Genomic DNA, 26,706 nt, shown 5'->3' on the forward strand with positions numbered 1-26,706 from the left:
TATTTTTTAGATTAATCTGATTAAAATAATAAATGTAATAAATTATTTAAAATAATTTAGAATAAAAAAACTTTGATAAAAATGCATTTCTTGTTTTTATTTCCCAACCTGCCCCCCCCCAGTTATGCACATTTGAGCCCAGACTTGCCACACTGCCTCCCAGATTTGCCTTATATACCCTATATGCCTTATACCCCCAGATATCCCACTCCGTCCTCCCCAGATACGCCTTATACCCCCCAGATATGCCATAGTGACTGGTTCACAGCACACTGACACAATACTTTTATATATAAATACAGGATTAATCGTCACTGCCCCCAGGATTTAGATTCCCCATAGTTTGCCCCCCCCTCCCCTTTACCTCTAACTGCACCTTAAGTTAACCTTATTAAATTAACTCTCAGTCCTCAGCATTAAATTAACCCTAACGACCCCATCAACCATAACTGGCCCTAAAGTAACCATAACGAACCCATCAACCATAACTGCCCCTAAATTTACCCTAATGACCCCATCAACCATAATTGCCCCTAACAACCTCATCAACCATAACTGCCCCTAAATTAACCCTAAAGACCCCATCAACCATAACTGCCCCTAAATTAACCCTAACCACAACTGTCCCTAAATTAACCCTAAACATCCCATTAACCATAACTGCCCCTTAATTAACCCCCACCTCCCTAACTTTCAGCAGCCTAAATAGTAGTTTTATACTTACTGTTAGACGAGTTTCTGAGCAGTGTGGACGCTATAAGGAAAGGGGCGGGGACAATCATCAGTGTGACCGCAGGAAGGGACTGGGAAGCAGAAAGGGGCGGGGTCAATCGTTAAAGTGACTGCAGGGAGGGACTGGGAAATAGTAACTGCTGTGAGAGACATTGAATGAACCGAAGAATCGGATCCAAACTTAATCGCACAGACACCCCCCACCGGCAGTTAAAGAGGAGGATCCGGGTCCCCGACAGCGCTGCGGGGGATCTGGATCTTAGTGGTTTGATGGGGTAGTGTTTTTTCAGAGCATAAAATTGATTCAACTAATCGATAATGAAATTCGTTGGCAACGATTTTCATTAACAATTATTAATGATTTTATCGATTAGTTGTTGTAGCCCTACTCCTAAGCATTTCCTCTTGTAAACGACCGACCTGCACAGAAGCCTGCTAGCCAGCCTAACCGAAGGTAGACTGAATTTTATTTAAGACAAAAAGGAAGTATGCTTAATGCAAAACAAACAACTACATAACAAAAATAGTGTAATTAAAAACATGAAAGATTCAGCTTAAATAAAAATTATACTAATCAAACAGAATTTTTATTTTTGCCGGTTGTTTAAAACCATTCATAATATACCAAACGATAAAGGGAACATTATCAAAACAATTTACTAATATACCTTTTTAGAAATTTTGACTTTGTGTTTTGTTGTGTCATCTGTCTGTTTGGGTTTTTCTTGAGCCCCGCTTGGGCAGCTAACAGATTTAGGTTTTGTCACAGATGTTTCGAGTTCCAATAATGCATCTATTCTCTGGTGGTTGCCAACAGCCATTGAAGAATCAACTTCTACCTTTTCTTCTTCAGCACAGCACTTCATACATATGTATTCTTTGTCATCAGCTTCCATTTGTTGTGCTTGGGAGAGACTTAAGCCAACACATTCTCCATGAAACCAATCATCACACCTTCCACAACCAACCATGAACCTAAAAAGTATTATTAAAATATAATAATATGTTGATCAGAACTCACAGTAAATTCCAATATTTCTAAAGATGTCTCTAAAATTCCAGAACAGCCTATAGTCACAGCATTGCCCGGATCTAAATTCCTACTAATCAAAAGATTGGTCAACAGCAATATGCAAATTAGGCCCTCGAGGTGTCTAGTTTTCAAAAATAAATAGTTTGATTGGGTAAATTGCATACGCTGGCTTTAAAGATACCCGAAATACCACATGCGGCAGAACGACCAGATGTGGAAAAAAATTGGTTTTGAAATAGCAAAAAGCTACTGGTACTTATTGCCCAAAGCAAAAGTAGCAGAAAAATGCAAAAAAAAACAAAAAACAAAAACATTGGGTATTTCTAAACTCAGGACAAATAGAATCTATTTAGCAAGTTTTTTCATATAAAAGTGGGGTTTTTTTAAATTTTTCATATTTTTTTATTATAGGAAATTAAATATGATCAAAAATGGTATCTGAAGAAAGCCCTTCTGTTGTCCTAAAAAAAACAAAAACAATATATTACTTGTGTGGGTACACTAAATGAGGAGAAAATTACAGCTAAACACGAGCAATTCAAAAGTGTTAAAACAGCCTGGTTCTTAACCCCTTCAATCCCAGGGGTTTTTGGTACCTCAAGTCCCAGAGCAATTTTGTCATTTTTGCACTGTCAGTTCAATGATTATTCTCTTTTCCTGTGAATAGTGTACCCATGTAAACTATATATTGTTTTTTCAAGGAGAGATAGAGCGAGCTTTCTTTTGATACCATAGTTTGATGAGTAGCTGAAAATTTAGAATGAGAAATTTAGTTAAAGCTAGCGAAAATTAGAAAAAAAACCTATATATTTTTTTAAATTTTCCCTCTGAATCCTCACAAAATTAGGTAAAGTGATGGAAAATCCCCTCCAAGTTTATCAATTCAGGTGTCCTGATTTCAGAAATACATAATTTATATAGATTTTCCATACTTTCCCAGCACCAGGGAACATACTATAAGGTGTAAATTTTTTGTAGAATTTTTATGCTTGGGGGTTGTGAACGGGGGCAGGAGGGTTATACTGGGTAGATGTTATGCTAGGGCAATTGGATCTAAGGTTTTTTAATTTATTTAATTTTTTTGTATTTTTTATATATATATATATTTTTTAAAAAATGGTTAGAGGTTCTCTTAGGGACTAATGCCAGTGATGTCACAATCACTTAGCTCACTTTATTATTTATTTTTTTTATTATTATTTTTTAAATGAATAACCATTTTTTTTCTCCTTCTCTGTTTCAGGATGGGAGGGGGTTGAGAAACATGGTTTCTCACTCCCCTCCCCGCAATCCCCCTGCACCGATCACACTGTGATCTGTATGCAGGTCCTCACAGACGTGCATAGAGATCGCAGAGTCTGTGCCTCATCGGAGGACAGGATATCCCCTGCAGGGGATATCCTGTCCTCCGATGAACTTCCGGGTTACGTCAGCAGTGACGCACCCCGGAAGGGAATGCCCAATCGAGCATTTTAAACTGCCCGATCACGCGATCGGGCAGTTTAAAATGTAACAGCTTTCCGGCTTTCATGTCGGAAGCTGTTACATCAGATCAGACAGCAGAAAGCCGGGGATGTCAGGGGGGAGTCCAGGCTGTCAAACGACTGCCTGATCTCCCGAGCAGCGGCAGGGATGTGTCCCTGGCGCTGCAAGAAGGGCTGGATGTACCGGTACATCCATAAGGAATTCTTGAAAGGGTTTTTCGGATGTACGGGTACGTCCATAGGGGATTGAAGGGGTTAAGGGATTAAAAATATTTTTTGTTGCAAATGGAACAACAAGGTCTGTATATGTTAAGAACATTTCATTATACATGAGAACAGGTAACCCCTCCTTTTCCCTCAAATGCAACAAAATAAATGAAGAAACCATCAACTCAAAAAAAACAAAAGATCTCCTCTAATCCTCCTACATGAATTGAACTAACAGAGCTATCACAATCATACGAATCAGATTTTTGTCTTAGCACCAATTGCAAATGAAAGAGTTAACAACAAATCCATAGACACAAAAAATATTGAAGGAAAACAGTTACTTACCTATTACCGTGAAGTTTTCTACAGGAGCTGCAGTGCCTAACAGGGTTCCATGCATGTTTATCAGTGGGGGAGGTAACTTCTGCTCCTTCTTTTTTCACATTAGGAATGTTATCAGGAATAAACAATGGAGGTTCATCAACAGAAACACTTTTGCTGCTTCTTCTTTGACGTGGTGGAATTGACTTTTTTAATTTAATTTTTTCATCCATTTGATCAAATGTTTCTTTATGTTCCCCGGTTTCTTTTCCTTGAACGTTCACCTTTGATGATACTGGGGGTGGAACTTTCACGGCTGATTTTTCACTGGTATAAGAGGAACTCCTTGCACGCGAATGTGCATGAGTCTCCTTTAAACTTCCTTGATAATCATTTGAAATATCCTCCAGTTTGTTCACTTGTGTACTAGAATGTGAATGAATTTCTTTAGCTACTATATGTCTTTTCCTTTTTAAAGCTTTATTCGCTAAAGGAACATTATCATCCCTTATATTATCTAGTGTTTTTTTCTTTACTGTGACAATTTTTTGTGTTTCCTGCAGACTTGATTCCACATTCAAGGGGATTGACTCCATGGAATTAATAAAAGATTTTTTCCTAGTTTGTTTGGTTTTGGAATTTGAGCTGCCCTGTACTGTACCAACTGGGTCTTTGTGAGTGTTAGCTGTTGTTGGCTTTAGATGGGATTTAGCTGAATTGAATATTTGTTTTTTTGAACCTCTCCTACTGCGATTTGGTCTGCTGCAAACCTCATCACCCTGCATTATTTCTAATTCTAGCTTCTCACTCGTTTTCTCACTTTCCATTGATTCTTGGAGTGTTTGAACAGTACTTTCTTCAACATCAGGATTTACACCTGAACTACTTTCAAGCTCAGAACTCTCCAAGTTATTTCCCCTGTTAATCTTACATTGAACCGTATCACCATCTGCATTTTCTCCTGAGCACTCACTTTTAATTTCTGAGCGCACAACTTTATTAACACCAAGATTACACTCAACAACCCCAGACAGGAGAGCAAGCTCTTTGTGAACTTTATCATAAATTACATCAGCTTTTTTTTCACAATGATAAATCTCCTGATCAATTTTGCCTTCTATTGCATTTTTCTGTTGTACATCTGAAGAGGAATTTTGTGGTTGTAAATTAATATCATTCCTAGTCACATCTAGAATGTTACCACTAATCTGACTTGGTGAAATATGTGGATCCCCTTGCGAAGTTTCAGACCGGTCAACCTTTCCCTGCAAGACACAAAGTGTGTTGGATGAAATTTCACCAGAACCTTTGTCTGTTCCCAGATTTTGAGTATTCTCTTCTTCTGTGATACTTTTTTCCTTTAGTTCTTTATTTGCTATTCTTGTTGATCTCCTGGAATGCAAAGGTGATGTGTTTGTTTTCTCCAAATTACTTGTTTTCTTGCCTCTTTTTTCTACATTTTCTGGGTGCAGGGCATCCTGATCAACCCTTGCTTGTTCAACTGGTATAACCTTCCTAGAGGGCCTAGACTTTGTGGGACTAGACACTTGCACAGGACTGGAATGCTTTTCTGGTCTAAGACTTCTTGAAGATTCTGTGGGGGGAAAAAAATTATAATTTTATAGTGTAATGGAAGACTGAATATATAAGATATTAAAGCGCTTAAATAATTTCACATACCAAGAAAATACTACAATAAAAAAGGATGTGAGACTTACATTATACTACATTAAAAATGAAAAATACATACATTTTACTTATGTTGAAAAGTGAAATCATCCCAACTTTTATGTCCATTTAACTAGCTTTTAAAAATGCTGACAATCTCTATGTAGTTATCTTTACAACCCGGAGGAATCATGAAAACGTGCACAGTACTGTTGTGCATGGCTGGCAAATGGATAAGCATAGCCATGCAGGAGTATAAAGATGTATGCCATTTTGCGTCCGCTAGGCTTAAAGTGCCAAGCCAGTTTACTTATCCCCAATCTGGTCCTGGAAGCTTTGTACTTTACTACTGAAAAAGTATTTTGCCTACAGGGTCATGGTCTATCAAGAAATGCTAAATTCTAACCTGGGAATTTCTTTGTGTATCCCCCATCAGCACTGACATAGGAGATGTAGCTCCTCCTCAAGGTAGGGCAGAAAAAAATAATGTTTGCCCCTTCCAATTGCCACGCCACCGCTGATAATAAAGCCAAAGAAGTATGCAAAAAATAGTGCCTTGTGGGGGGGGGGGGGGGCAACAAGGAAAAGAAACTCCCAGGTAAGAATTTACTGTTCCCCTTGTGATCCCTGGGATTCAAAAAAAAAAAAAAAAAAAAAAAAAAAAAAAAAAAAAAGGTGGGAGAATTATCAATGTATAAGAGACTGCAACCCTCATCTGCTAAATAGCGACTCTTTAGAAAAAGAGATATCAAGTATATAATTGCTTGACAAAAGGTATTGAGAGGACCAAACTGCTTCTCTGCATATCTGGTCTGGAACATCCACTAGCCCATAAAGTTGCTACAGACCACGTAGAATGGGGTTTAAGTCCCTTGGGAGGTAAAGAATCGTCAGCAGCATGTGTTTCCTGGAGTCTGCACTATCCAACCTTCAATCCCTTCAAGCTTTTTGTGAATTAAACAAAGTTGATAGATCTGCAAAACTGAGCAGTCCATTCCAGATAACTCAGCAGGGATCTCCTATCATTGAAAGAATGCAGCTGCATTTCAATTGCATTCTTAGGTGTTGAACAAAAGGATTGTAAAATGATCTCTTTAGGAGGTATGAAAAGAAGAAATTCTGGGGATAAATGCAGCACCACACGATCCGCCAAGATCTTTAGGAACAGAGGACGAGAACACAGGGCTTAGGGAACAGATAAAACACCATTCAAAAAAAACATAAATATATAAAAAAATCTTCCAAGGTGGCATACCTCTTCCTGCTCTTCAATATGTCTACAACTCTGAAGGAAAGTTTATGTCTAAGCAGAAGAGCCCTTTCAATCACCAGGTGATCAGCTGAAGTAGTGCTGGAGATGGACGGTAAACAGGGCCCTGCGAAAGTAGTTCTGGATGGCCTGGAAATCGGAAGGGTGAACATTTGGACCAGATCTGCATACCAAACTCGACATGGCCATTCTGGGGTATTGAGATTGACATCACCCTGGCCCGTTTTCAACTCTGATCACTCTGGACAGGACCAACCTTGAGAGAGAGAACATCCAGAGCCAGGAGAGTTCCTTCCAAAGAAAAGGCGAAAGACTACGGTATTCTTGTTTGCCACTGAAGCCATCCATCAAAAAAAGCAATCTCTTGAAAGACTGCTGGACAAAGAGTCCGTTCTCCTAGATGATTCTCCTCATATGTTAATATAGATCATGACATTATGACCACTGACAGGTGAAGCGAATAACACTGATAATCTTGTTATCTTGTTATCAGTGGTTAGGCTGTATTAGGCAACAAGTGTACATTTCATCCTCAAAGTTGATGCGTTAGAACCAGGAAAAATGGGCATGCATAAGGATCTGAGCGACTTTGACAAGGGCCAAATTTAGATGACTGGGTCAGCTCTTGTTGGGTGTTTCCTGGTCTGAAGTGGTCAGTACCTATCAAAAGTGGTCAAAGGAAGAAAAAGCGGTGAACCAGCGACAGGGTCACGGGCAGCCAAGGCTTAGTGATGCAAGTGGGGGTGAAGACTGGCCTGTGTGGTCAAATCCAACAGATTGAGTACTCATCACAGTATGAGGTTGCATAGCGGCATACCAGTCAGGGTGCTCATGCTGACCCACTGTCGAAAGTGCCTGGAAAAGGTATGCGAGCATAAGAACTGGAACGAGCAATGGAAGAAGCTGGCCTGGTCTGATGGATCCTGTTTTCTTTAACATCACATGGATGGCCAGGTGTGAGTGTGTCGCTTATCTGGAGAACACATGGCACCAGGATGAACTATGGGATGAAGGCAACCCGGCAAGGCAGTGTGATGTTTTTGTCCTGCTGGTAAACCTTGGGTCCTGCCATTTATGAGGATGTTACTTTGACACATACCAAGTAAGCATTTTTGCAGGCCATGTACACCCTTTCATTGACATGGTATTCCCTGATGGCTTTTGGCCTCTTTCAGCAGGATAATGCATCCTGCCACAAAGCAAAAATAGTTCAACAAGGTTTGAGGAACACTGTTTGGCTTGGGCGCCAAATTCTCTAGATCTCAATCCAATCGAGCATCTGTGGGATATGCTGGACAAACAAATCCATTGAGGCCCCACCCCCCAACTTACAGGACTTAAAGGATCTGCTGCTTAAAACATCTTGGTGCCAAATACCACAACACACCTTCAGAGGTCTAGTGGAGTCCATGCCTCGACGGGTTAGGGCTGTTTTGGCAGCAAAAAGGGGACCTACACAATATAGGTCCCCCTTTTGTTGTCATAATGCTATGGCTGATCAGATTTACTCTGAGACAGGAGGATCCTGTTAACCACAACTGCCCCTAAATTAACCCTAAACACCCCATTAACTAGAACTGCCCCTAAATTAACCCTAAACACCCCATTAACTAGAACTGCCCCTAACTTTCAGCAGCCCAAATATTAATTTTATACTCAGTTAGATGAGGTCTTGAGCCATGTGGATGCTATAGGAAATGGGTGGGGCAAATCACCAGTTTGGCTCTGCCCCTTTCTCCATGTCCCTCCCTGCAGTCACTGCCGATTGACCCCACACCTTTCTTTCTCCCTGTCCCTCCTTGCAGCCAATCGGCAGTGAATGCAGGGAAGGACTGGAAGAAGGAAATGGACAAGCCAATCGGCAGTGACTGGAAGGAGGAAATGGGCGGGCCAATCGGCAGTGACTGCATGGAGGGACTGGTAAGTAGGAACTGCTGCTGTGAGTCACACTGAAACGGATTATAAAACGAGGGGTATTTTTCAGAGCGGTTGCTCGATTCAACTAATCGATAATGAAATTCATTGGCAACGATTTTCATTATCGATTAGTTGTTGCAGCCTTAATATACTGTGAGTTACAGTCGATCAATTCCATTCTAATGTAAATAAGCGGTAAAGTATGCCTACAAAAAAAATCATGAAAATATCTCATGTTTATTGTAGTGATGGTTAGCAACAAACAAGAAAAAAATATATTCTAGTATTGTTTCACAACATTAAGCATTGGTTGCTTAAGCTTACCCTGCTGTATCAAGCGTGAAGAGTTTCTTAACATCACTGAAGGTTCATCCAGACCACTAGTATCCTTGTTTGTTAAAATAAGGTCATCTTCATCATTAGGGTCAGCTTCTTTTACATCTGTCACATCCATTATATCATCAAGACCAACACCTCATTAGGAAATAAAAATTTAGATACAAAATGTATACCAAATATTTAAACCATAACAAAATCACTTAATGGAATTTAAATTAAAAAAAAAAAAAAAAAAAATCACAGTAACTTTGTTTTCAAATTATCCCATGGGCTTTAATAACAGATTTTTTTGTTTGAATTAAGGCATCTCAAAAATAAGGGAAACACACACAAATATATACAGTTGCAGGGGAAAAGCATGTCACAAGAAGTTCCACCATTTTGGCCGAAGCTCACACAGTGCTGCCTTCGACAAAGCGGTGGAGCTTCCAGTGACATCCTCTACCCCGATCCTGCAATCAGGTGGAGGTTTGCTTGGAGGTCATCTTCGTGGAGATGCGGAAAAAAAAAACCTGTGAGGCACATAAGCAGAGCTGCGAAGGCACAATGAAAGAGCGTGTGAAACATTTCATGGGGGGGGGGCAGAGATTTCAGATATTCGTAAGAATTGACAAAATCTGCAGATTTCATTAAAATTGCAATTTAAATGAACCCAAATACACAAGTCTGATAACTGCCAAGTCATTCTCTTTTGTTGTTGCCGATACCATCAATATTATAATTTTGCCTTTGGATCTTTATATCCTGAGTGCATTTTTTTATATTTATCAACACTGAACTGAAGCTGCTACACTCTCAATATGGTGGCAGTTGGCTAGCCCATGACCTACAATAGTGTATACTGTTGTGCAATATGAATGTTGTAGTTTTCATAGCATTAGTGAGTTACTTATTGATTTGATCTAATCCTGACACCGAACATGTAAATGTATTTCTTAATCTTCTTAAAGAAGTGCTCTACAAACTACACGTACACCAAAACTAATAAAAACAAGGAAGTCTTCATTGGCCCCATTTCTCAAGAGATCTGTGAAGCAAACTATGCTTGTTTTACAGCATCTGCAAATCAAGCAGTGTTTCAGCGGTAGAAGACCTTTTGAAACACAGGCGGTCAGAGTACGGGATAACTTATAGTTTAATATCCCTTTAAAAGTAGACTTGTAAAGGAACCTGTAATAGGCTTCTGTTTTTGTTATGGTTAGAGGATTGTTTGTCTTTTTTTTTTTACTAATTGATATTTCAATATACAGATACATAATGCCTAAAAAATGCAACACCCGTTAAGTATTATCTGGTCTTATGCACGAAAGTAATACTATGCTGATGAAAAGACCCTCATTATACCATTAATAGGTTCACTTATTCAAAGGATATACCTGTGGAGGAGGATATTTGGAAATTAGGATCTGTGCTATCCAAAACTGGTAAACAGAATTGGGTGCTTGCTGATCCTAGCATAGGATCCTTGTCACTGAGCATGTTCTTCAGTGAATCCTCTATGACATCCTGACTTGCGACAAATTCTTCACAACATTCACTTTCTAGGTTGGATCCTAGAAAAAGGGCATCATCTAAGTGTTCAGTGGGGATTAAATGGTTGAATGTGTCAACTATATCCATGAAGACTTCTGTATATCTTTCAGTCCTAGAATAAAAAGAAAAATGTAAGATCACATTAAATACGTTATATAAAACAGAATTTAAAATGTATAAACAAAAATAGCTATTTTTTATATACTGCTTAAAATAAAATAGTTCTAAATATTACAAATATTTACAGCTAGCTAACTTTAGTACAATTAAGATCCATTAAGGTTTCATTGGCACCTCATGTGTTTAAACAGGTTTAGAAAGCAAAGACAACTTTCTTCTCTCAAACAGTGTTTCTGTAATGTCTCGATATCGACCAGATGTCAAACCCCCTCCATTGAAAAAAAATGTGCACCTCCCAAATGTGGCCTTTTAGCCTATGTATGGGTGGTATCACTGTACTGAGCAGATGTTGCTAAACACATATTGGGCGTCTAGTTTCCAAAGATATAGTTTGATGGGGGTGTAAAGTTGTCCCAAATAGGACATGGCAGCAGAATTACCAGATCTGGAAAAAATGTTTTGAAATAGCAATATGCTACTTGTACTTATTGCACTATAACTTGCAAAAATAAAAAAAAAATTAAAAAAAATAAAAAGATTTCTAAACTCAGGGCAAATCTCGATTTTAATAAATTAGCATGCGAAAACTAAAACTGAGAAGATCATAGACAACATTTTAAAGGGTTCAAGAGTTGGACAGGACTTGGACTAAGTAAACCAGACTCTGATAAGTTTGGATTGACAGGAGTGCAGTCGTCATTGATTTGACATTTACAGTCACTTGTTCAAAGGCTATGGAAGCTACCACTTGGCTTCCATTTTTAATCATCCTAGTTATCTGGCTGTTTTTTATTTTTTGTATCCTTCATGACCAAGGATGTTTTAACATTTTTGCAGTGCTTGCATTTAGCATTCGTTTTCTTCTCTCTCATTTAGTGTACCAACACAAAGTTATATATTTTTTTTCAGAACAAAAAGGGCTTTCTTCAGATACCATTTTTTGATCATATCTAATTTCCTATATAAAATAGAATAGGGTGAAGCACTTGAAAAATCTTTTACTCATCTACAAAACCTAATAAAAAATCTACTAATTCAGTTCTACTCTTTGTTCTGAGTCTAGAAATACCCAATGTTTTAATCTTTTTTTTTTTTTTTTGCTTTTTTTTTAATGTTATGGGGCAATAATTACAGCTTGTTTGAGCAGGGACCTCCTCACCTGTTGTCTCTGTTATGTTACATACTACTTGTTGTGTCCATTGTACAGCGCTACGGAATTTGATGGTGCTATATAAAAGAAATAATAATAATAATACTAATAATAATAATAATAATGTAGCATTTTGCTATTTCAAAACCATTTTCCCCCCCAAAGTCGGCCAACACAATTTACCCCATCAAACCACACATTTTTGAAGACTAGACACTCAAGGGTATTTCAAATGCTAGTATTTTAACTCTTTCCATGCACCAATTCTTCCACCAGTCTTTGTCAAACTTTGTGGTAGTCATTTTGTGTGTATTTTTACAACACACATTATACTTTCGGTATAAAATGTATAGCTCCTGGTATATGTCACTGTCAAACACCCCAATACCTCGTCAGCAACATCTCCTGAGTACAGTGATACCCCACATGCATCGGTTCGGTTCGTGGGTTTGTTTGGGGGCTAAAAGATCATATTTGGGTGTGTGCATTTTGCAAATTGGAAATTTGACATGTGGTCACACTTCCCCCTGTGTTAACTGGGACATTGTTGAACCTGGCCAATTCAATTTACCCCATTATAATCATACATTTTTTAAACGTAGACACCCCATGGGCATTTAATATATATGCCAGTATTTTAACTCTTTCCATACGAGAATTGTTTGAAAACATAGCGCTTTAGGACTTGCTCATAAGAATAACTGATATATATATCGTCCGAAAAGTGCATTAACGGCAAAATTTTCCGGTTTCTGCCAAGTGAATGCTGAATTTTCGGTTTCGGTCCAGAATTTTCATTCCGGTGCACCCCTAACATATTTTATTTATTTTTTTCATATTTTTTGTAACTGGAAGGTTATTTTTTTAGATTTTTTTCTTTATTTATTTATTTTACTAATCACATTTTGATTAGAAAGCTGGGTTTCATTGGAGGGGAGCCAGAGTTCTCAGGAGGGTCTGGATAATTTCTTTATTTTTTTGTAACCGCTCTTCGGAGCTGTCACAGCACGTCCTGGGGTGGGTATGATGTAATTTCCTATCCGTCACGACGCCCTCACGCAGCCCTGTTTGTTTCTGGCTGAGGAAGTAGCCCGGGGAGCAGATGTGTGCATTTTAGTGGATGTGAGGAGAAACTCATTAGGTTAAGTCCCCAGGATGATGGGCTCTGTATGAAGACTGCTGTTAACATTATTTAGCTGTTAATACACATGCCTGGTGCATAGGGGATAATGTATGCAAAACAAGGCATCACATCACACGCCAAATGATTTAGTGGCACCAGGCATATGCGTTGATTAAAATTATTGTTTTTTTATCAGGACAAATAGATTGTCATGAGGGACAAGTAGATTGGGCTACCATTTTAGTCCCTTGGACAAGTAGATTTTTTTTTACATTTCCACACCTCTATCGTTTGTTTTAGTAGTGAGGAGATTGTTAGAAACTTTAGTGTGTTCTCGGTGGAATGCTGTAGATGGAAACTATATTGTAGAGGGTCAAGCAGGGAGTTGGCGGAGAAAAATTTTGTTGGATTATAAGGTTAATCACTCCAGCAGTTTCGATGCCCTGGGAGAAGAGAAACTGGATGATAAATTGATGGGGATGTGGGATCAAGCAAGGGTTTCTGAGATGATAGCATGTTTAAATGAGGATGAGAACATACCAGAGGAAAGAGAGAAAAAGCCGATGAAGATGTGAAGGTACAGCATTGAGGTTGCACGTGGTAAGGCAGGAGATACCAGAGAAGCTCAAAAGACTAATTAAACTTGGTTAGTTGATTTAATAACTAAAAAAACAAATGCTTTTTCACATGGAGTTAGATTTTTTTCCTTATGTACATGAAATCATTTAACCCCTTAGCGACCTTTGACTGTTCAGCCGTCACGGTAAAACGGTCACTTAACGACCTTTGACGGTCCTGAACCATCATTAAATTAAAGATGCCTTCAGTAACGCCGAGATCGGCATCAGGGGCCATATCTGGCCCCTTCCCGGGGCGTCAACATCCGCCATACAATGTATGACAGCAGACGCCCGTTTTAAAAGAGTTTAGGAGGCGATCAACGATCACCTCCTAAACGTCAACGGTTTCGCTGAAATGCCTCAATCACAAAGCATTCAGCGACACCAAACACCTACCCCCCAGGACGCATCGTGATCGCTCCGGAGAGATGGCTGCGTCCATTAAAAAAAACTAAGTTGAAAAGAATCTTCAGGAGAGTCTCTCCAGACCCTCCTGAGAATCTGGGTCCACTTGCAGGTTGAATACAGGTAGTGCATTCAACCATGCAAGTCAATGGAGCCCAGCTTTCTAATCACTATGTGATTAGTAAAATATTAACAGACAAAAAAAAAAAATGTGCTAACATGTAAAAATAATTATGCAGCGAAGTCACCAGAGGAACCATTCAATACCAGCAAAATGAAAAAAGAAAAAAAATAAATTAATAAAATAAAAAATAAAGTTTATTATTTTGAGCAAGTGCTAAAATTAGCGCTTTATTGTCTCAAAAATCTCAACATAGAATTAGCTTTAAAGTGAAAGCATTTCAAATACCCAAGGGGTGTCTAAGTTAATAAAAAAAATAATGGTTTGATGGGGTAAATTGGAGTGGCCAGGCTCAAAGAAAAAAGTGCGCTTCCCAAGATGTGGCATTTTAAATCCCAAACAACCCGACAAACCCATGCATGTGGGATATCGCTGACCTCGGCAGATGTTGTTGAACACATATTGGTGGGGTGCTTGATAGTGTAGTATACCAGGAGCTATGAATTCGTTCCTGAAGAATAATTTGTGTGAGGGAAAAAAAACAAAAAAAACACCACAAACTTTGGCAAAGGCTGGTGGTAGAATATCATGCATGAAAAGGTTAAAATACCAGCATTTGAAATACTTTGGGGTGTCTAGTTTTCAAAAATATGTGGGTTGATGGGGTAAATTGAATTAGCCAGCTTCAAAGATGTTCCAAAGAGGAGATAGAGGCAGAATGACCAAATGCTAAAAGTCTGTGTTGCAAAACCTGAATTACGCATGTCCCAAAAGTAGCCTTTTACCAGCCAAACAATCTGACAAACCTATGCATGTGGGGAGTGATTGTTGAACACATACTCAGGAGATGTTGTTGAACACATATTGGGGTGTTGTTTAGGGCTGCAACTAACGATTTTTTTAATAATCGATTAGTTGGCCGATAATTTTTTCAATTAATCGATTAATCGGATAAAAAAAAATTGCAATTTTTTTTTTAAAATAATGTAATAAAAAAACGTACAATTTACACTTATCTCTTTATCGCAATGGCCTCTCTCTATTCACCTTCTTATTTTACTGACATGATAAAAGCTACAAGAACCCAAACACAGTGTTTCTCAAACTAGGTTTTAATACAGTTATTAGTAAATATTAATTCATATGTTAACTATTTTTCATATTTAATAAAAACTATGAGAAAAAAGCCTTTTTTATATTTTCTTTTATTTACCAAACTGCCCCCAGTTATGCACATCTGACCCCCAGCTTGCCACTCTGCCCCCAGATATGCCTTATACCTCCTATATGCCAGAGATTCCACTGTGCCCCCGATATGCCTTATACTACTTATATGCAACTGAGCCCCCTGATGTACCTTTTACCCCCAGATATGTCTTATGCCCCCCCGATATGCTTTATACCCCCTATATGCCACTGTGCCCCGATATGCCTTATAACTTCCAATATGCCACTCGCCCACATTTATGCCTTATACCTCCCTATATGCCACTGTGTACCCTGATATGCCACTCCGCCTCCCATAAATGCCCTGCCCCACCCTGAAATTCATTATACTCCCTGATTCACCACTCTGCCTCCCCAGATATGCCACTCTGAAATTCATTATACCCCCCATACACCACTCTAACTCCCCCAGATATGCCATTCTGCCTCCCTGAAATTCATTACACCCCCATACACCACTATAACTCACCCATACACCGATCTGCCTTCCCCCCCTCCCATACACCACTCTGCCTCTCTCCTCCCATACACCACTCTGGCTCCTCCCCCTCCCATAGACCACTCTGACTCCTCCCCCCTCCCATACATCACTCCGGCTCCTCCCCCTCCCATACACCACTCTGCCTCCTCCCCCCTCCCATACACCACTCTGCCTCCTCCCCCCTCCCATACACCACTCTGCCTCCTGTCAGCAACGGAGGTTCACAAAACACCAGGGAGCCGGGTAGAGAGGCAGAGTGGTGTATGGGAGGGTGGCTCCCATACACAACTCTGCCTCCTCCCCCCTCCCCCACACCGCTCTGCCTCTCTTCGACTCCCTGGTGTCTTGTGAACCTCCGTTGCTGACAGGCACTTTCACTGCAGCTTCATAGAAGCCTCAGCGTAAGTGAAGGGCAGTAATGGAGGCTGTCTGTGCGCATCACACAGACACCCACCGGCTGACAGAGAGGATGATCCTCTGCAGGAGACCTCGATTCTCTGTCAGCCAGTGGGGGTCTGCACGATGTGCACAGACAGCCTCCATTACTCACCTTCACTTCCGCTGGGGCTTCTACATCATGTGATGCTGCCACTGCATCGTAGGAGCGGAAGTGGAGCGGAGAGGCGGAAGTTGTCACACCCACCGGCTGACAGTGAGGGGAATCCAGGTCCCCTGCAGCGTTGCGGGGGATCTGGATTCTAGTGTTATAATCCGATCTCTGTTTGAGGTCGGATTATATAAGGAGAGGAGTTTTTCAGGAGCATTTGCTCTGAAAAAAACTTTTTTGTAATCGATAAAAATCGATTTGACTAATCGATAATGAACGATTTTCATTATCGATTTTATCAATTAGTTGTTTCAGCCCTAGTGTTTGACAGTGACATATACCAGGACCTGTATATTTATAACTAAATTACAATTTGTGAGAAAATATACAAATAAAAAAAAAAATTACTACTACAAAGTTTGACAAAGTGTGGTTGTATAATTAGTTCATTGAAAGGGTTAAAATACCAGCATTTGAAATACCCTGAGGTGTCTAGTTTTCAAAAAACAATAATTTCTTACCGTAAATTTTCTTTTTCCTAGTATAGTGGCAGTACGTATGAGTTGTTCTTTCCCCTCAGGACAAGCTTCTGAAAGACCAATCAAAAAGTAAACTCCTCCCCTCTTACCCATAAAGGCCGGCAAACTGGTAGAGTCCGCAGTAATAGCAAGAAATACTACTCACTCCAACATATAAGGGAGGGAACTACGTACTGCCACTATACTAGGAAAAAGAAAATGTACGGTAAGAAATTATTGTTTTTTCCTGCGTATAGTGGCAGTACGTATGGGATATAGAAAGATCCCTAGATGGGTGGGATAGAGGCTAGAAGAACATGACGGCCCAAGGCTTCCGAAGCTGCAGAAAGGTCTAGCCTATAATGGCTAACATAAGTATTCCATGAAGACCAGGTTGCCGCTTTGAAAATTTCTGGGGAAGCTAAGGCCTTAGCTGCCCAGGAAACAGACATAGCTCTAGTAGAGTGCGCCTTTATATGAGATGATACATCCACTTTACAGGATACATCGGCTAAACGAATAATATCAGCAAGCCATCTAGCCAGAGTAGATTTGGACACCTCCTAACCTGCGGTTTTCTCATGAAACCTAAGAAACAGGTGGTCTGGTGCACGAACTGTTGCAGTATGTTGTAAATAGACATGAAGAGCTCTTTCAACATCCAAAGAATGCCACATGATCTCTTCTGGAGAAGAAGGACTAGGAAAAAGGTGGGTAACAAGACTTTAAGCGAAACATCTGGATGGAGTGTATATGGACATTGTGGTTTCACAGTAGATCTGGAGATTCTGGGAGTTTCCAAGAACAAAGTCATCTGGAGCAGGTCCGAGAACCATCCCCAGTTTGGCCAAACGGGAAGGATTGCAAGCACCCTGGCTTTGTCCTTCTTGATCTTTTGGATACGCGGGATCAGAGCTACCGCGGAAACACACAGGCTAGCTTGAATTGCCATATCACTGTTAGTCCGTCTAGAAAATGAGGATAGTCCATTCTGTAGAGAAACGCAAAAAGAGGGGTTTCTGTTTTGTCTTGTAGCCATGAGATCTACTTCCCTAAGCCCAAACTTGACGACCAACCTGTCGAAAAATAACTGGGCTCAGAGACCACTCTGTCTGAGAACATATTCCCCTGCTCGGATCGTCTGCCTGATATGACATGCCGACAGATCTGTCAGCTGATTTTTGGCCCATAACAAAAAAAAAAAAAAAAAAATATCTCCGAACAAAGACATTGAAGCTTCCAAACCCTTGTGCCTCCTTGTCTGTTGGGGTAAGCTACTACAGTCGCATTGTCTGACTGAAGCTTACTTGGTGGAACATAATCCAAGATTTGAACGCCTTTAGGGCTAGAAAAACTGCATCCAGTTCCCTTTAGTTGGATGACTGGCTTGTCTCTTCTGGAGACCATCTTCTTTGGGCTCTGTGGAACCAAAGGTGAGCACCCCAACCTGTCTCTGACGCGTCTGTTGTGACAATGGACCAGTCTGCTGGTTGAAAACAAAGCCATCAATTGAGCTGTTGGAGAACCACTCTTGACACCTGGATCTTAGAATCTAATTCCTCTTGAGACCTGGACCAGCTGGAAAGGATCTGCCACTGAAGTGGCCTCATTCTTGACCGGGCCCATCTTACTGCTGAGATGGTAGAGGTTAATAGACCCAGGAAACTCATTGCTTTCCTGATGATACAAACTGGATATCGTTGCAGATGGTTTACTGCCTGTCTGATCTTCTAGAAGTAAGGTGCAAAAAGAGGGATACAGAGTCCACAATGTGACATAAGAAATAGATTCTCCTGGATGGAGTAAGATAAGATTTTCCTATCCGTGCTGTTCTGAAAAGGCTATCGAAGTCTTCAGTTGGTGATTTAGTTGACTTGGAGAGGATGCCTTGAGAAGCCAGTCGTCGACATACGGGATGACGGTTAAATGGTCTCAACTGCGCCGCCATTGGACAGAGAAGCTTTGTGAAGACTCGTGGAGCGGTAGCCAAAGCGAAAAAAAAGAGCTTTGAGATGAAAATGCATTGTTCTTATAGCAAATCTCAGGAACTTCCTGGAACTTACTGCCATAGGGACATGTAGATACGCATCTTTTAGGTCTATAGTGACCATGAAATCTCCTTCTCGGACGATGTGGGAAACGGATATAATGGCTTCCATTCTGAAATGTTGATAAGCAATACAACCAGTGACGGATGGCCTTTATGTCAAGACCCGGACGGAATGTGCCATCTAGTTTGGGTACAAGAAAAATTCGAGAATACACACTCCTCTCCATTGATGTTCTGAGGGCACTTGTTCAATGACCTCTTTCATTAACAATTTCAACACTACTGCCGACAAAACTTTGTTCTTTCTTTTGTAAGATCAGAGAAGTGGTCGCAAGGAACAGTTAAAAACCTGATCTTGTAGCCTACAAAAACTATTTGTCTAGACCACTCTGTTATCCATGTGTTTTCTGTAGACTGAAACCATGCTTTCTAAAAGTGTTGCAGGCGACCCCTGCTCTCTTGCCTTCCAATGGTGAACCAAAAAAGTCTTCCTTCTTCAATCAGCAGGTCACATAAGGCTGCTTTAGAAGCTGTAACCGCCTTCCAAGATCTAAACCATACTGCCAGTCTGTCCACTGATGACAGCCCCATGGATCGGGCGGGAAGCCCAGGTTGCTTTGATAACAGCTGCTCCCGCTGAAGCTGCTTTACTCTGAAACACAGCTGCCTGAAACATTCTCCTAATGGCTGTTTCGGCTCTCTCATCCATAGCGTCTCTGAGTCCCGCTATCTCCCTATAGGAAGCGTGGTTTACTTAGATACTGTGCAACTTGCAACTCTACCTTTCTTGAAACTTGCATAATTGTTTAAAACGCTTGGAAATAAAAGCTCGATTGCTGGAGTTATTCCACTCCCTGTTTAATAAACTTGTGATTTCTTGAGGCGAAAAAACGAATCCGTCCCCTGAATCATAAAAATTAGTCTCGGAAGATGAGCGAGAGCATTCCCCCGAAAAAACGGTCAGACAAAGCCTTTTATGCCTTTTTGCAGGTGACTCGGGTGCAGGAGATTTAGCCGCATCTTTAAATGCTGAAAGATCTGGGATAAATTATCTTGGAACAGCATAAGAATGACTGCCTGTCTTTTTGCTTTTCTTTTGCCAAGATGTCCGAAGCACACCGTTGGCAAGTCTTTTTTCTGCAGCCGTCCGGGAGCGGCATATTACACTCTGCACAGGCTAGATGTCTAGCTTTAGAAGCAGCTATCTTAGCAGAAGGAGCAGGTTTGTCTTTTTTGGGAGATGAAGGGTTAAACCCAAATGAAATCCAGTGTAGACTCTGGTGGTCAGTCAGGTTTGCACAGCTTAAAATAGGCTGCCAAATCATCAGAATTGGTGCCATAAAAACGATCTGCCCTGCGCATGCTCAGATCGCGCTACAGGATCACAGTGGAATGAATAGCCACCTGGGCGTGCGTTCCACACAATTGCGCATGCTCCTCCTCCATTCCCCCAAAAAAAGGATATAGTGAACGCTGCCTCTGTAAGCCAGTTACAAGGCACGCAGCACGGAACTTCCACCCGGGAAGTTTAAACCGCAAACAAATACTTATTAAATCCAATGCAAGACAACCGACTTGGTGACATGGGAACCTGACCTGACGCACACTCTTGTGGTTTGCACAGCTTAAAATAGGCTGCCAAATCATCAGAATTGGCGTCATAAAAACGATCCGTCCCGCGCATTTTAAGATCGCGCTACAGGATCACAGTGGAACGAATAGCCACCCAGGCGTTCGTTCCACACAGCTGCACATGCTCCGTAACCAAAAAGGATAGAGTGAACGCTGCCTCTGTAAACCAGTTACAAGGCGCGCAGCACGGAACTTCCACCCGGGAAGTTTAAACTAGGGCTGAAACAACTAATCTTTAAAATCGATAATAATCGATAATGAAAATCGTTGTCAACGACCCCCACCGGCTGACAGAGAATCATCCTCTCTGTCAGCCGGTGGGGGTCTGCACGATGCGCACAGACAGCCTCCGTTACTGCCCTTCACTTACGCTGAGGCTTCTATGAAGCTGCAGTGAAAGTGCCTGTCAGCAACAGAGCCGGGTAGAAAGGCAGAGCGATGTATGGGAGGGGGAGGAGTCAGAGGGGTGTATGGGAGCCACCCTCCCATACACCACTCTGGCTCCTCCCCCTCCCACACGCCACTCTGCCTCTCTACACGGCTCCCTGGTGTTTTGTGAACCTCCGTTGCTGCCAGGAGGCAGAGTGGAGTATGGGAGGGGGAGGAGGCAAAGTGATGTATGGGAGGAGGAGGAGGCAAAGTGATGTATGGGAGGGGGAGGAGGCAAAGTGATGTATGGGAGGGGGAGGAGGCAAAGTGATGTATGGGAGGGGGAGGAGCCAGAGTGGTGTATGGGGAGGGGGAGGAGCCAGAGTGGAGTATGGGGAGGGGGAGGAGCCAGAGTGGTGTATGGGAGGGGAGGAGCCAGAGTGGTGTATGGGTGAGTTATAGTGGTGTATGGAGGGTATTATGAATTTCAGGGAATATAGGGGGTATAAGGCATTTCGATATTAGGCATATCAGGGGGGGCATAAAACATATCTGGGGGTAAAAGGTATATCAGGGGGCTCAGTTGCATATCACTGGCATATAAGGAGTATAAGGCATATCAGGGGGCACAGTGGCATATCAGGGGGCACAGTGGAATCTAGCATATAAGAGGTATAAGGCATATATGGGGGCAGAGTGGCAAGCTGGGGGTCAGATGTGCATAACCGGGGGCAGTTTGGTAAACAAAAAAAATTTAAACAAGGCTTTTTTTCTCATAGTTTTTTTTATTAAATATGAAAAATAGTTAACATATGAATTAATATTTACTAATAACTTTGTATTAAAACCTAGTTTGAGAAACACTGTGTTTGGGTTCTTGTAGCTTTTATTATTGTTAGTAAAATAAGAAGGCGAATAGAGAGAGGCCATTGCAATAAAGAGATGAAAGTGTAAATTGTACGTTTTTTATTACATTATTTTAAATTGAAAAAAAATTGCATTTTTTTATCCGATTAATCGAAAAAATAATCGGCCAACTAATCGATTATTAAAACAGTCGTTAGTTGCAGCCTTAGTTTAAACCGCAGCCAAACACTCACCCCCCCCCGGCAACAACCAGTGTGCCGCACCATCAGAAGAATCCACGAAGCTGTTCACCCTACGAGGGACAAGAAAGAACTGAGGAGTTTACCAGCCTTTATGGGTAAGAGGGGAGGAGTTTACTTTTTGATTGGTCTTTCAGAAGCCTGTCCTGAGGGGAAAGAACAACCCATACGTACTGCCACTATACGCAGGAAAAATATATGGTTTGATGAGGTAAATTGAGTTAACCGGCTTCAAAGACGTTCCAAAGAGGAGATGGAGGCAGAATGACCAGATTTGGGGAAAAAAGGTTTGTAAACCATACAACTTCCAAAAAAAAAAAAAAAAAATTAAAAAAAAAATTAAAAACATTGGGTATTGCTAAACTCAGGACAAATAGTAGAATCTATGTAGCTAGTTGTTTTACTTCCTTTTGTTGGTAAGTAAAAGATTTTTCAAATAAAAGTCATAAAATGTAATAATTTTTTTATAGTAAATAAGACGTTATGTATCTGAAGAAAGCCGATCTTGTCCTGAAAAAAAAAAACAATATATAACTTGTGTGGGTACACTTAATGGGTGAGGAAAAAAATTACAGCTGAACACAACCACTGCAAAAGTGTTAAAACAGCTTCTGTCCCACAGGGTACAAAAAGAAAAAATAAGCCCGGTCCTTAAGGGGTTAAAACTACACTTTATTTACTTGTTATACTGGGCTTCTATTTGGGTTAAAATGCACTGCAGTTCTACTGATTCAGCTTCTTTTTACAGCAATGTAAAGTTAGATAGGACTCACCAAACTGACAGTGGTTTACTAATGCAACAGAATCCTCAAAATTTACACCTTAGATTTTTTCTAAAAGCATGCACTGGGCGTGTGTTGAATTGTTGCTTTGTTTTGTGTATTTACCCTCTAAGCAAGTGCCTGCTGCTGATGGCCTGCTAGCCCCAGTAGTAGAGATGCAGCAGCAGCAGTGGTTACAGGGAGTAGTGTGTGTATATGTATAGCAGTAGATTGAGGATGTGTAAGGTAGGATGATGGGTTGAGAAATGGGTTTGAAAAAATACATTTAATTTGTAAGATATCCACTATCTTCATAATCAGACATTTCTTATGATATAAAAATGTGTCAACCAATGGTCTAACATACATCCGTTCTGTGACTCAGCTCTGCCTTATTTGCAGAAACCCCTGTGGTGCAAGGCCCAGTACACTGCAATAATACGAAAGGAGAAGAAAAATTGAAAAATTGGGAAAAACCCATTTTTTTGTTTTTTCCCGAAAAAAAATTAAGCGTAATGAAATGTGGAATATCTTCTTTTATAATAATAAATATGTTTATGACATGACATTCAAACTATATTACATGAAGACCTTAATGAAAGATGCAATGTGTCAACATCTGACTGGCACAAATAATGCCAGTTACTTAACTTTTCATTTGCAATTGGTGCTAAGGTGCTAATCATATAGGAGGATTAGAAGAGATCTTTTGTTTTTTCAATAGTTTCTTCAATTATTTTGTAGCATTTAAGGGAAGCGGGGTATCTGTTCTCATGTGTAGTTGAAATGTTCATAACATCTTGTTCCATTTGCAACAAAAAATAAAGTTTTAAAAAGCAAATTTACTTACTTTACTGAATAAGCTGTACTTTTATGTCAAGCATGATACTTTCATATATACTGCATATCATGTTCCCAGTATAACAAAATAATTGTAAATTTGTAAAAACCACTCCACTCTACATTTTTTCAAATTTTTTAATTAAAATGTTTTTTTCCTTGGCTTCAAAATTTCTGGAAATTTTACATCTCTAGTTTGTGCTAGATAATATTAAAGAGAATCTATGATGTTGAAAACTTGTGTTTATTAAATGCTTATTAGAGCCCATTTTGCAAAGACTAATTAACTTTCTTTATAAATCTGTGTTAGCATTGCAACACAGTATAAAGTTTTATTACTACACACTTGACTCAGGGAACAAAAAATATTGTTTGCTAGCCTGCATTTTGCACCTACAGCTGGGACAGATGTCACTGGTTTGCCAAAGAGAACACCAATGTCATTTTGCTTTGTGCTGATCCCCACTGACTCAAAAGCAGACTTGCATTGTTGAGCTTCTAATGAAAATTCTCACCACATAAGTGCATTAAGCTGGATAGGTAACAAACAGCACGAGGCTGAGTATTATTATTATTGTTATCTTTTATTTATATAGTGCCAACAATTTACGCAGCGCTTAATACAATACATATATTGAAGGGCAAGACGAGAATTGACAGACAAACCGATACATTAGGTAGCGAGCACCCTGCTTGCAAGTTTACAATCTTGAGTAATGGTGAAGGTGTCATTTAATAAATTGAAAACATTTTAAAAAACGTACACAAGAGGGATTCCAAAATGCAGAAAAATAAGCGGCCATGCGCAGTGAATACCAGAATGCTCTCCATCATTTGTAATTTACGTAACATTTGTATTGAGGCCCATTACTTTTTTTTTTTTTAAACTTTGACCTTTCGCCCCTGACATGTTCTAATGGTAAACAAAGAGTACACTTATGCCAAACAAAGCATGTACAAAAACACTCCTGCCTAAAAAATTAGTTTAATGTAAGAATCATGGGAAACAAAAACATGCAAATAAAAACACAGTACACAGTCACTTTTTTGTTTTTAACCCAGTGACACCAGTCTTCCTTATTTGCACATAGCAGATACTTTCAGCAGAGCTCTTCAAGATAGTACAGGGTAGAGTTGCACAAACTAAATACTTCTACCTACACACAGCAGATTCAAACTTTATTTTGTCAGTATAGACCAAAAAAATCATTGGCTTACACAGTAAGCCTGTTGAATGCCCAGATTTAGTACAGTAATAACAGCTTTGTGTTGTGGTATATGGGATATGTATACAATAAAAACTGTTACAAATAACATTATGGTAGGCAGAACATTTCAGATTAACAATTTTTTAGAAACTCAAGCGTTAGAAAAAGAATCCGCTACTGACATCACCTGTTGTCCACCTAGTCTGACAACACTACAGTGGGGTCAATTCCCTAAATGGAGACTTTATTGGTTTCAGCTACTTGACATCCCCATATAGAAAGACCCCTTCTCAATAAAGCACTGCTGTGGGAAATGAATTGTCTGATCCTGTACAATGTATAGTTAAACCAACGAGCTTTCTCCAGTCTCTTCACACATGCATTATGCAGGGCCAGCTCAGCACTTCTCGCTGAGGACCTTTTCTAATGAATACCTCAACTCCCCCTACTTTATCACACTTACACTACCTGTTTGGAAATTTGTAGCCGTGTTACATCATCACAGAAGGGTTCCAATGATCAATTAGCCTTTTAAAATTAACTTGGATCAGCAAACACAACAGTTACGGTTGCTGTAAACCTACGAAGATATTCCATTAAAAATTATCAGTTTCCAGCTACAATAGTAATCTACAACATTAACATCTAAACTGTATTTATGAACCGTTTGATTTTTTTTTTGATTTTTTTTTTATGTATAAAATTAGCTTTTCTTTTGAACACACATCACGTAACTAATAAGCAAGTTAAAACCACAGAACATGTGGCATATCCTAAAATCCAAAACTACATCAGCAGGCAAGGATCTTAAAAGCTTGTTAAAAAGTTATTTCTATTCTACCAAAAAAGATTTAAAGGAGAAAGAGTTGCCATAAAGTAGAAACGTTCATTGTATTCCAAAACCAAATTGGTTACTTTGCAGCAAGAAATACTGTAGCAACAGCTGCTAAACAACTATTTAATCTCTCAATACCAGCTCAGAGCGAGGACATGTATTATGGGAATTAACATGTCTGCAATGTAGGGAATTGAGCTTCTGCACCATTCCTCACACAGCAACTGGTCATATGATCTTTATAAAGCAAAAGCCATTACATAGACCACGATGGCAACCAGAAACACCTGAAGCCATTCTAAAAGCACACAGCAGATCAGGAAAATCACCGTATTTACACAACACAGGCCTCGGTCAAGCCAGTAACACGCATGTTTTCACGGACAGCAGAGTATAAACGACATGGACGGCGGAGGCTAGACGTCGTACTGCTGTCTTCACAACATGCGGCTACTCAACATACGAGCAGTAAAACCATCAACACCGAAGCATTTATTACAGGACAGTATGCTGTTATACACGACTGTGCATGCACGCTGCAGCTATGTTACGCACACAAGCAGAAAACACGACTCTATAAACAGACACACGCCCATTAATTGCGCACACGAAAGAAGGCCTCCTGTCATCACGATGTGAGACCCCCACGAGGCCCATGTTTGCACACGACAAACGCGTTGGAGCCCCCTGAACCCCAATCCCGAATCCAATTTTCCCGAGGGTCACTCACCGAGGTGGGGGCGGTCACCGGTGACGAGCTTTTCATGTCTACGGCCTCTTTCCTCGCGCCCTGGTTACCGCGAGCCACGGCGCGCGCACCTTTCCCACGTGCGCGTGCCCTCACGTGACTCAAACTGTTACTGATAGAAGGGGAAGGAGTACTGCTTAACGTGCATGAGGATCGCGGGTGCCCTCTAAGCCCGTGAGGAAGGGTAACGTTTTAGTTCGGTTTTAAATAGAGATATGCAAGTTCCTATCAGTGTTGTGCGCTATGACTTGTGGTTACAACAGAATAGCACTCAGGGGCAGATACAGAGCTTGGCCTTGGAAGGGGGTGCTCACTCTAACGCACACACTAATGTACTC

The 26,706-nt window shown here is 40.3% G+C and overlaps 1 protein-coding gene across 1 annotated transcript in view; it reads right to left on the bottom strand.

Annotated features, from left to right (window-relative positions):
- The window catches only part of PHF3 (PHD finger protein 3), a 48,994-nt gene extending 22,548 nt beyond the window's left edge, over nucleotides 1-26,446 (bottom strand). The window contains exons 1-5 of the mRNA XM_053461073.1: nucleotides 26,351-26,446; nucleotides 10,351-10,619; nucleotides 8,960-9,109; nucleotides 3,805-5,374; nucleotides 1,401-1,707 (exon numbers count right to left, since the gene is read on the bottom strand). Coding sequence (XP_053317048.1) covers nucleotides 1,401-1,707; nucleotides 3,805-5,374; nucleotides 8,960-9,109; nucleotides 10,351-10,594 — 2,271 coding nt within the window. The 5' untranslated portion in view covers nucleotides 10,595-10,619; nucleotides 26,351-26,446. The remainder of the gene's footprint in view (nucleotides 1-1,400; nucleotides 1,708-3,804; nucleotides 5,375-8,959; nucleotides 9,110-10,350; nucleotides 10,620-26,350) is intronic.
- Nucleotides 26,447-26,706: the final 260 nt, after the last annotated feature.

This window comes from Spea bombifrons, chromosome 3 (genome assembly GCF_027358695.1).
Source record: "Spea bombifrons isolate aSpeBom1 chromosome 3, aSpeBom1.2.pri, whole genome shotgun sequence".
In the NCBI taxonomy this organism is placed as follows: Eukaryota; Metazoa; Chordata; class Amphibia; order Anura; family Pelobatidae; genus Spea; species Spea bombifrons.